General features: G+C 38.5%; 1 protein-coding gene across 1 annotated transcript in view; it reads right to left on the bottom strand.

Moving 5' to 3' along the window:
- Positions 1-12,688, bottom strand: part of Med13l (mediator complex subunit 13L) — a 352,308-nt gene that overhangs the window by 69,940 nt on the left and 269,680 nt on the right. The window contains exon 5 of the mRNA XM_008847464.3: positions 718-863. Within this exon, the coding sequence (XP_008845686.2) occupies positions 718-863 (146 nt within the window). The remainder of the gene's footprint in view (positions 1-717; positions 864-12,688) is intronic.

The raw sequence follows: 12,688 nt of genomic DNA, 5'->3' as shown, positions 1-12,688 counted from the left end.
GGCTCAGTAAAATTAAAGAATGCATGAAGTTACTGGGGATCAAGACGGAAAACATAAGAACTGATGAAAATATGGATGTATAAGTCAAATTATACTAAAAGTTCTCACCAGTAATAAAAAAAAAGTAACAATAATATTAACATCACTGAAGAACCTACACACGAGCAACTCTAGAGATTTTATTTTGGTTGAAATTTTCAATGACAGCCAGGCATGGTGGCGCACGCCTTTAATCCCCGCACTCAGGAGGCAGAGGCAGGTGGATCTCTGTGAGTTCAAGGCCAGCCTGGTCTACATAGTGAGTTCCAGGCCAGGTGGGGCTACAGGGAGACCCTGTCTCAGAAAGACCAAAATAAAATAAAATTTAAAAAAAGTTAAACAGTAATCTTCTAAGTTACTGCATTCTTAAAATCCTGCTAACAAATACAACAATGTAACGATTTCAGTTAAAACCTATAGTTTTCAAATGTTTAACAGCCTTATTTTGTTCTCAAGGAAATTATATCTTCAATACAGCTTGACTAAGACCATGCTATATACATGATTAGCAAGCTATGGCTACTTGCCTGGAATATGGTGGTGGTTTTCTTCTTTATGCTCTCATTTAAGCTAACATCCCACCATAGAAACCTAGCTGGGCACAGCAGCTATTCATTTGGAGGTGCTGGTGCTGGTTCTGGTGCAGGATTGAGAGTGGACACAATGCCTTTGTCTTACCTTGAAATGGTGCAGGTGAAGACTGAGCCATGTGTATATGCTCTTCGTTGATCAAATAAATTGGCTGGTGTTGGGCAATCTCCACACTTGTACACACATTACTTTCTCCATGAAGAAAGAACGTGAAAGCACAGGACAAATGCTCACTAAAAAAAAGGAAGAATGAAAAAGTTTAGTTTGACACTTACGTGGGAAACTGGTACTGTGATCAGCACCTGGAGAAGAGATGCAGCTCTACCTTCCGACATCCAGCCAACCTGGCCTCCAATCACCTGGGACAGACCATCAGCTTCTAGTTGATGGCACAAAAGTAATAAAGTTCATACTTTATATTATGAAATATGAAAGTTATTGGGCAGAATTCTTCCTACTTACAGAATCTCTAAATCCTATGTTATCTACAAACAGAAAAAGAATTCACAGGGCCTACCACCCAGCAAGAAATCAACACTATGTTAAGTCAGAAAAATGAATGAAGAAACTGAATATTAAAAATTACTTTGAAAAGTGGATTATGAACAAGATTGAAAAGGATCAGAATTGAGATTTTAAGCTATTCTAAAGATGACAAAATGGTTTTGCTTACTTTAGGTACAATTTAACAAAAATGTATAAGCTTATGACATTATAATAAAGTTAAAAGTTATTACCTTCAAAATAGTAACAGGATAGCATATGCCTGTAATCTCAACACTTGGGAGTTCACGGCAGGAAGATCTAGATTCTGAGGCCAGTTTGGACTACCTATGGAGACCCTATCTCAAAACAACAAAACAGTAATCAAAGAGACTGAAGTATATAAGTTCTAATATACAACTGCAGAAGTAATACAGTCTCTAAATGGGGTCTTTATTATATTTAGTTTTTATAACTTATTAAGATAAGATTCTTCTATGTAGCCCAGTATGGCCTTGAACTTATAAATGTTCCTGCCGCAGCCTCCCAAGTTGTTGGGATTACAGGTTTGCATTACTGTGTCACACTTAAAATTTATTTTCAATCACAAAATTTTACTAAAGCATTCCAGTTCTTCATTTTCAACACAATGAGCTAAAAACTTTTTCTAAATGAGGTGTTATGAGGAAAACTTTTTTCAAAATTCACTAAAGTGACACATTCAAAGTTGTCAGCTTTGGCCCTGGGCCAGCCATAACACTATCTCACTCCTCAAACACGCCTTTAGAACATATGCCTGATGAGCTAAAAGCCCATTACTGAAAGCAGACCAGCAACCACCATCTAAAAAGCCATCACTGAGATGCTGCTGCTGTTCAAAAGCTCTTCAGAACATTACAGAGCATATCTTAAGTCCTATACACACACACACACACACACACACACACACACAAACTTAGTTTCAAGTATAAAGTTATAGTCCTTTATAGCAAATTTGAAATAAAAATGTCACTATTACACAATGTAGCATATATATTCTTCTTTGACTAGCATGTGGGGATAATCTAGCACTTTGTACCTTAATAAGAACAGGAAACTTCATCAATAGGAAGCAGTTAGTATGGGCTCACAGACACTTAGCATAATATAGCCAGAGTGGCTCCTTTAGGGAGAATTTTGCAAAGACTTAAAAAACTTGCTGATACCGTATTTTTAAGTTTCACATTCACAAAAAGGGAACATGCTTAAACCTATGCTGATATAAAACAAAAGTAAAAACTGGGTTGTCCTTTATATAAACAACACCAGAAACACTATCATCAACATAAAATGTATCTAGCACAGGGCGTGGTGGGCACATGCCTTTACTCCCACCACTTGGGAGGCAGAGGCAGGGGGACCTTGGCCGGTGAGTTCAAGGCCAGCTGGTCTACATAGTGAGTTCCAGGGCAGCTGGGACTACAGGGAGACCCTGTCTCAAAAAGACCAAAATAAATAAATAAATAGATAGATGGATGGATGGACGGACAAACAAGCAAACGAGTAAATAAATAAATAAGTATCTAGATATAACAGGACCGAAAAAATAGTTTTAATGGCTGTGGACTGGCTACCCTTCAGCTTTAAACTGAGCTAATGGGCTGAGTAGACCCACTCCTGTGCATGCTCACTATCCCACTACTCCATAGTTTGAGAAATCGGTGGGCAGCACAAGTGTGCAAACGTACCTCCAGAACATGTTCTCTGTTAACACTGATTCCCAAATATGTCTGAGAATAAATGCAAGCAACTACCAACTAGTATGTGCAAAGAAGTGCAAAGAGCGAAGGGGATGTAGGTGAACCGTGGTCCTTACATGAGCAAGAGACTGGCACAAAAGCACAGAAATAAAAGTAAAGTCAAACAAAAACACAGCAAAAGGAGGATAATCAAAGGGCAGGACATTTCATTGAGAGTAAATGACCCTAGCACTTCCAAAGTAGAAAGCGAGGGCAAGCAAGCGGGTGAAACAGAGAGAGAAATAATCAGGAGCAGGTGTGGGGAAGAGTGGGGTGGAGCTAGGAAACTGAAAACGAAAAATGAGGAAAAGAGGCATTAAAAAAAGGTCAAAAGCCGCCATTTGAGACAACAAAAAGATTTGTATGTGAAAAATAGTAAAGAGCCAATGTATTGGTTTTTAAAAGTCACCTGACTAAAAACAACTGTTAGGTAAATTTCAAAGAGTATTCATTTTCATTTGCCATATACCAAAAACAAAGAGCAGAGAAATACAAATTTTAAAAAAGAAGGGAGAAGCCAGGCTTGGTGGCGCACACCTGTAGTCCCAGCACTTGGGAGGCAGAGGCAGGCAGATCTCTGTGAGTTCAAGGCCAGTCTGGTCTACATAGTGAGTTCCAGGACAGCTGGGGCTACAGGGAGATCCTGCTTCAAAAAGACAAAAAAAAAAAAAAAAAAGAAGAAAGGAATATTCACCTATTTTAAAGAATTTCATTATTTTTATTTTATGTGTATGTGTGTATTGCCTGCATGTAGGTAAGTGCACCCATGTTGTGCAATGCCTGTGGAGGACAGAAGATGTTGTCAGATCCCCTGGAACTGGAGTTACGGACAGTTGTTAGCTGCCATGTGGGTGCTGGGATTCGAACCCGGGTCTTCTGCAAGAACAGCCAGTGTTCTTAACCACTGAGCCATCTCTCCAGCCCCTTCACCTATTTTTAATATTGAGCACTTCAAAAGCAAAATGTCTTTTTTTTTTAAGATAATTAAAACAAGAAAAATAGCAAATTCCAAAAGAAACACCACAAAGGCCAGTAGCTGTGCTCCTGGCAAGTGACTGTTTCTCTTTCATAATACTTCAGAAAACAATTGCCAGGCAGGCTGCCAAGACCCCAGAGGCTCTGATTTAGAAGGGAGGAAGGAGTTTGCATTTCCAACCAGATCCCAAGAGACAATGGGGATGGTCCTAGTCAAGGGGCTATATTTTGCGAACTAATAGATTTGACAGAGTCTAAATCTCTAACCATAACACATACATCTCAATTCATATAATATCTACTATCAAGATTATCTTAATATATCTAATCTAATTTAATAATAATAATAATATCTATGGAAGTGTGTGTGTGTGTGTGTGTGTGGTACAAGAGCTCAAGGTTGATAATACTGACATTAGAAAGTAGAACTCCTGTTTGACCTAGCAATGCCCCTTTTAAAACTTTACCTCATAAATAAAACTATTAAGCAGTTACTGATTACTATACTGTTCACAATAAAAGTCTACAAAGAGCCAAAATATCTATCAGCACTAGACCTCTTAACTAAACTATCCTGTATCTCCTGTAATACTACGCTCCAACTTAAATAATAATATCAACATGGGCAAATGCTAACAAAAACTGCTATAAGAAAAAAAAACAGTATGAATAATACACTCATTTTTATAAAATGGAAAAGGAGGGCAATATATGCACATATAATTTGCTCATCTTGTCATATAATTTTGTGGTAAGACATACTGTAAAACTTGGCCGATTTGGTTTCCTTTGGGAAATGAAGAGGCATGAGTAGGTAAAAAAGATAATTCACAATACTCTTGTGATATGTCACACAGAAAGCAGTGGAGGCCTTTTGTTCTTAGGAAGTGTGTGAGGAGGCCATGATACTTCATCCTGCCCCATTTCGCTCTCAGGTGCTGCCTGCTGAGATCGGTGTTATCTCTTGCTATGTACAATATCCTGGCTAGCTGACTGGCAAGCCATCAGTATTTTTATTCATGGCACTGCAATGTTATACAGTGTAACATAGTGAAAAGGGCTGTAAAGATAAGAATCTGTATAACCTCATCAGATAACCCCAAGTTTCATATTCACCAGAGTGCTGATCTCACTATTTCTTATCTACCAAAGATAATAAAATGATGTCCAATGTCTTTATAAAATGCAGGTAACATTGAAGCTATCATATTTCTCTGACCTAAAACATTGCCTAAAAGTAAAATTTAGTCAGTTTCATACAAAGTCCAACCTGACCTACTTTACCAAAGAGAAAAGGGCTAAAACAATTTGGGTTTTACAACATTCACAGGAGCACAGTTGCCATTAGGCTGGAAAGTTATGTTTTTTTCATTAAGTAGCTCATGTACAAAAATGGTTGTTTATTTAGATTCTTACCATCTGACAGTGAAAATACAGGACTATATTGATACAACTAGATGTTATGTAGTGTTATATAACATGATATTATATAGTGTGAATTAGGGTTAGGAGGTTCCCATTTCTTTTTATTTATGTGTATGTGTGTTTGCCTGAGTGAGTTTATGTGCACCACAGGCATGCAGGAGCCTGCAGAGATCAGAAAACGGTGCCAGAAACCCTAGAATTGGAATTACAGGGAGTTTTGACCAGCCTGGTTTAAGTGCTGTGAACTGAACCTGGGTTTTCTACAAGATCAGTCAGTGCCTTTAAAGGCTGAGTCATCTCTACAGCCCCAGGACGCTCATATTCTTAACAAACTCCATGCTTGTTCTTGCTTCTTCTCACCCATCACCCACTTGAACTTGAACTGTTTTAGCCACTGAACTCTATTTCATTTACTCTTGTCACTTGAAAACTGTAAGGGATTTTAGAAACGATCAATTTCAACTTGTTTCTAACTTCGAGGGGAGTCAAGGCCATACCGCATGGGACATAACTAGTTCAGAGGCAGCAGCCTTGGAGCAGGAACTCAGGTCCTTCTAAGCACTGTTCTAAATAAATCTGAGACTTCTAGCGAAGAACAATGCTTCACCCTTGTATAACACATTCTCTCACCATTTCCTACCTGTACCATGGAACTTAAACCAGCTTCTATTGCCTGGTTAAACAGTCTGACACACAGATTCAAAAGCAGACTCATTCAAACTAAAATTGGAGACTGGTTCTTATTGCACAGTTCTTTCCCCCCTTGTTTTTTTGTGGTGCTGGGGATGAAATGAAGCTAGCATAGAAATAACAATACATAATGCCTTTTAAATTTAAGTTCTTAATAGGTGAATTCAGCAAAACAAATCATTAATATATGTAAACAGATATCAATTGAAATACATGAAGAAAAAGATTAGAAGTATAAGAAGAAAGTGGTAAGTCTAAATTTAATACAATGTATTTTCTCAGTATTTTATAGAATGAAAAAATTATTACTATAAAAATTACTATAAAAATACATCAAATTTAGGCATCTACACTTGTCTTCCATAAGTGAAGAACCTGTTCACTTTCCAGGAACAAGTGAAAAGACATGAAAAGTGAAATGGGTAAACAGGACGAGGAAAACCCTCCAGTTTCAAGGAACTCATATCACAGATCACTCACTAACAACATCGTTTAGTTAGAAATCAACAGTTTAAAAAACATGTCAAAAAAAATTTTGGATGCATGCAATCCCTAAATAAATCATGGGTCATGTATACAGGGAATCATAAACTATTTAAAATTAAATGGAACAAAAGTAATACATGTCAAAAATCTGAAAAAGTACTCAGGGTCTACATGCTTGTATGTTTGCAAGGAAGGAACTGAGAAGTCAACAAAGAAGCTGAGAAATAGCAAGGAAGGGTAACCACAACGAAACAAAATAATGAAAACAGTAAAGACAAACCACCCGTTTGTAGAGGTCCATTTGTGCTGGACTAAGGTTTTGAGCTGTGACCACCACGCCCCCTGAAAAACTCTGGCCTTCTTCCCTGCAGACTTTCTGGCAAATTACACAGAGAAAACACAGCTGGTTCTACCATGTGGCGCTTTCTGACCAGACCCATACCATTAGCACCAGGAATGTGCCCAGCATCTCTGTGGCTAGCTTGAGATAAACCAAGTACATTCCAGACCTGAGCGAAAGCTACTTTTGTCCTGACCACTATACAGGCCCTCTCCCTTGAAATCAAACTGTGAGGATCCACTGATCTTCCCTGCTATCCTTGAGTACATTAGTCAACAAAGTCCCCCCTCCTCAACACAGTCTGCAACTTGAGATCTGTCTTCCTTTAGTTTCATGGTATCTTCCACCTAAAGCAGCTAGAGAGTTTATACCAGATTTTCCCAGAACATTATTAGTAAAACAGAAAAAAAAAGAGAGAGAAAAAGAGTAGGAAAATTAACAAAATAAAATGTTTTTTGAGTAGAGTAAGAGGAAACAAATCAGTGGATAAAATGATTTGAAGAAGGGAAGAAGGGAAGGATGAAAATCATCTCTGTGAGACAGATACACTGATATGTGGGCACAAGAGAGAAAGTAATTGCAAATGAAGCAGGAGGGTTTCAGTGACAAAAACCTGTAACTTTATGTCAATAAACACAAAACATTTGAAATAAAGAATTTTTTTTTAATACAGAAACTTTGGAAAGTATGAGGGTGATTTAAAATTTTCACCCATTCACTAAAACACCATCTAAGGTTTAGCTTCTGTGCTCAATCAGTTTCTCCTATTCAAAATTTTCAAATAAATGATGAGATGGGTTAATGTCCTCAAACCTAAGAAAACGAAACATGCTTATTTTAAAACTTTAGAAGGATCCCCTATTTAAAAAACAAGCAAACAGCACACATCAGTTTCATACAACACTGTCCTAGATGCTCAAGTCAATGCAGTAAGACAAGGAGCCGAGGACACAGCTCAGCAGTAGAGCACTTGCCTCATGTGGGTTCAGTCCCCAGTACCACCCCACTACAAATTAAATCCAAGACAAGAATAGGAAAAGGAAGTAAAGATATCTAAAGATGATAAAATTCTCTAAGGTTCTCTGTGTGGATAATACACACACTAGAAGGACTAATAAAACAGAGTAAGGTAATTCATAAGTGTTGTACGTGCAGGAGCAAAAACTATATTTTCACACATTCCTAAAAAAAATGTAACAGAAAAACTATATCCCATAGCAATAGCAATAATACTGTAAGAGACCTAGGAAATAAACTTTTAACAGACATTTTGAGCTTCTACAGAGAAATTGACAGAATATTTTCTTTGAAGGAAAAATAAAAAAAGATATGAGGGCTGGAGAGATGGTTCAGTGGTTAAGAGCACTAGCTGCTCTTGCAGATGGTTGCTAACAACCATCTGTTAACTGCAATTCTGGAGGATCTGATGCCATCTTCTGACCTCTGCAGGTACTGCACAACACGGGTGCACTTACATGCATGTAGGCAATGCACTCATAAACATAAAATAAAAATATTTAAAACATAAAACACGAAATTGGAGGGATTTGAAAGAGTTAGGGGGATGAGGGGAAAATGTGATCAAAATACATTATATAAAACTCTCAAAGAACAAAATTATTTATTTTAATTTTGTTTTTTTTTTGGGGGGGGGTCTCATTATGTAGCCCCAGGTAGTCTAGAACTCAAGATGTAGACCAGGCTGGCCTTGAACGCACAGAGATCCACCTGCCTCAGCCTCCATATCCAGCTAAAATTATTTTTTTAAGATATAAAATCTCTTGAAGAATGTATTATATTCAATATCATAAAGATTATAATTCTCAAATTGATCATTAAATTCAATGCAATCGTAATCATTACTCCAATAAATGGGGTTCTTTTGGGGGGTTATCTTTTTGAGACAGGGTCTTCCTGTAGGCCAAACTGGCCTGGAACTGGCTATGTAAACCAGACCAGGCTGGCCTCAGCCTCTCACATGTCTAGCCTTCTAAGAAATGTTTTTGACAAACTGATTTTAAAATTTATGTGGATAAAGAATCAAGAATGATCAATACAATCCTGAAGGAAAAGGAAATCAAAACAAGAGACCTAACAGCATCACCATTCTTTATTAAAGCACAGCAATTACAAAGGGGAGTAATGACTCAAAACCAGAAGGTCCAAAGAACAGAATAGGAAACTCAAAAGACAACTTTGCAATAGCTTCCCATTAAACTGCTAAGTAAAAAATCCAGAAGGACTTAGCACTGGGCCCCACTTATTTTTCTGACCAAATTACCAACTGTTCATTCTCCATTCCAGCCTAATAAACTTCTAATATATTTTTCCTTTAAAATTTTTTTGTTTTCTTTTATGTTGTATAAGTGTTCTGCCTGCATGTAAATAAGTACATCCATACATGCAATGCCCACGGAGGCCAGAAAAGGGTGCCTGATCCCCCGGAACTGAAGTTCCAAACAGTTATGAGCTGCCCTGTGGGTGCTGGGAACCAAATCCAGACCCCCTGCAAATAGCAGCCAATGCTCTTAAACTGCTGAGTCATTTCTCCAGTAACTTATTTTTCTTCTTTAAAAAAAAAATATTTTTAGGCAGGGCATGGTATACATGTCTTTAATCCCAGGACTTGGGAGGCAGAGGCAGGTGGATCTCTATGAGATCCAGGTCAGCCTGGTCTACACAGTAAGTTCTAGGTCAGCTGGGGCTACAGGGAGACACTGTCTCAAAAAAGATTTTTATGCTTATGTGTGTGTGTGTGTGTGTGTGTGTGTGTGTATACACATTGTGTGTTCACCTGCCAAAGCCAGTGGCATTGGATCTCCCTGTCCCTGTATTTCCCCACAGCACCTATCACTTTCTAATATCATCTCTGGTCCAATCAACGAGAATGTTCGTTGCTATGAATCTAAAACTAGTTTGAAGACTTATAAGGCACTCTGTGTATTAGATTCTTTCTACAGATGCTCAAAACAACGGGGAAGGGATAAGGACGATGAGAAAATGGAGAGTAAGATTGAGAGAAGAGAGGAGAGATGCAAAAAGACAAAGGAAAAGAGGACGACAGGTTAGGAAAGGGAGTTTAGTTTTCTATGTCTGACTGAGCTCGAACTTTTGTTTTTATTTTAGAAATTTTTTCTAATCCCATCATGTGTTGTGTATGTACACATTGTATGGTGGTGCACACCTGTGTGTACATGGAGACCAGAGTAGAGTATTGGTTGTCCTCTTCTATCACACTATCCACCCTATCCCTATTTAAGGAAGTGTTTCTCTCTGAACCGGGAGCTTGTGGTTTTCACCTAGGCTAGCAGCCAGCAAGCCCCATCCATCCTCCTGTTGTATCCCCTGCCACCCCAGTACTGGAGACACACAAGTGAATGCAACATGTCTGGCTTGTTCTATGGCAGCAAGTGCTTTAAACCACTGTGACATCTCTTTGGCCCCTGAATCTTGTTTTTTAAAGGTCACATTCAAGAAAATTAGTACTGGAAAACATTCATATTACAGACTTTATGAGGTTTGTTGTCTAACTATATTTGTCACCTGTTTTTTTTTTTTTTAATCTGCATGTGTAAAGTTTAAAGAGTAAAAACAGAAAGGCCAGCCTGGTCTACATAGTGAGTTCTAGGACAGCTGGAGCTACAGGGAGACCCTGTCTCAAAAAGACAAAAAAAAAAAAAAAAAAGTCATTTTAAGTGACTACTGATGAGACAAGGAGTTGCTGTAATGATTAAATTCTTTTCAAAGTAAGAACTTAATTCTTACTTCATGTGTAACATGACAGAGATGTTCATTCATGCTTTCAGACTTTTTCACTATGGCTTTATTTATGCTCACATCTCACCTGTACTACAAGTATGACAGTATTCCATCAGACTTTCTTTTGAGTTCAGGCTAAAAAGACCTGTTCCTTTAAGAATTAAAGGAAGAAGCCACCAAAATAGTTTGTTTCAAAGTAACTCAGGGTAAATGTGCCAGTGTAGTTTGTGAGTAATCTAAGCTCCTGTCCCTACCTCAGACCATCACACAACCCTAGACATCAGGATTTTAAATAACAGTGTTTCTCTTAAGTAGGAATCCTGTGGTGTATAAACATAAAGCGGTGACAGGAAATTTCATCTACTTAAGTGCTGGCTAGTCCAGCAGGAGTGCGGGTGCACAGGAATCCTGGCTCCCAGCACCAGCCTGCCATCACCTGGCTCTCTCTCCATCCCAGCACCACTGTCCACTACCATACAAGTCGACTGGATACACTGATTCCTCACAGCCAAGTTTTGTTCTTTTCGTAGAATAAACTTCTGCCCTTCGTATTCCTGTCTTTTCCAATCACCTTTCAAGCAAGGTAAAGGCTGAATGCCCCCAATATGTGTGTGCCTCTTAGCCAGAGTGCTTCCATTATGATTTTCCAATATATCTGACTATAAGCCAGGAATTACATTTGTCATGTTTTGACCCAGTACTTATATGGGATTGGTGAAACTGAATTAATATTTAATTTTATGTGATACTTTTCTCTAAATTTTTGCCTTCTAAAAATTTCTACTATTTTTCTAAGAGACTAAGAAATATCACCTGGAATTCTTAGATTAAAACAATATGGAAAATTTTAGTAAAAATGGACTTTCAGAGTTGGAATAACAGCTCAGCAGTTAAGAGCACTGCCTGCTCTTGCAGAGGACCCAGGTTCAATTCCCAGCACCCACAAGGCAGCTAACAAATGTCTGTAACTACAGTCCCAGGGCATCTGACACCCTCTTCTGACCTCTGTGGGCATTGCATGACAGAGGTGCATTATCACACATGCATGCAATATGCTCATTCATACACGCAAAATAAAAATAATTTTTAAAGGACCTTCAAGATAAAATACTATATTATATTGTGCTATCCCCAAGCAGTCAGGTCTGTGTTGTTCTGTTTTGTTTAACTTGGTTTTTTTAAAGATGATGTTCTCATGCTCTCTCTGAAATGCAGGTTTCTCTCTCCAGGACCAGCCCAGCTCCTCAGTGCAGTCCCCAGGGGCCCTCAGGGCCCCCTTCTGCCGGCATCTTCCTTTACATCTCTGGGAAGCACAGCCAACAGCTGCGCTAGACCAGCATCTTTCCTGGGCCGGGATACCAAGCCAGTCCAACCCCCAAATTCCTGAGGCCAAAATCAAATCTGGAGGGGTCAAGGCCTTAGGAAAAAGCCTGAGAGCATCTGATCCTCATCTGACTTGGGCCTCTGTGGAAACTCCCGAAGACAAAAGCAATCTGGCCACTCCAAGAGAACTGGAAGCTTAGAGGAACCAGACTTTCATGCCCAAAAAGTAAATCACAAAGACACATAAAGCTTACAAAGAGAAGCAGACCTAAATTTGAAGGCTTGAGTCTCACACAATAACATGAAAAACCAAAATAACATATCCCCACCAAATACCAGTAATCCTCTAGAGGAGCACAATGAGAATCCTCTAGAGACTATGCAGGACATGGAACTCAAAAGAACATTTATAAATATAGTAAAAGAACTCAGTGAATTTAAAGAACACACAAACAAATCAAAGAACTGAAGGAAGATAGGGATAAACTTCTGAATGAATTCAGAAAGGAGTTAGAAATGTTGAAGAATACTCAGGCTGAAATGAAGAAGGAAGTGAAACACTCAGTAAGCCAATTAGAAATGACAGGAGAAAGCCTCAACAACAGGATGAATGAAATGGAAAACAGAGTATCAAAACTGGAAGATAAAGTGGACAAGCTAGACCACTCGAGCAAAGAATATGAAAAATTTAAGAAATCACAAGAATGGAATGTGCAGGTATTGAGTGATACCATAAAAAGACCAAACTTGCGAATCATAGGCATACAAGAAGGAGAAGAATCCCAAGACAATGGCATGG

Source organism: Nannospalax galili, unplaced genomic scaffold (genome assembly GCF_000622305.1).
Source record: "Nannospalax galili isolate Female #2095 unplaced genomic scaffold, S.galili_v1.0 scaffold120, whole genome shotgun sequence".
In the NCBI taxonomy this organism is placed as follows: Eukaryota; Metazoa; Chordata; class Mammalia; order Rodentia; family Spalacidae; genus Nannospalax; species Nannospalax galili.
Note: the sequence above shows the minus strand (reverse complement) of the source record. Positions and strands in the feature narration are given on the sequence as shown.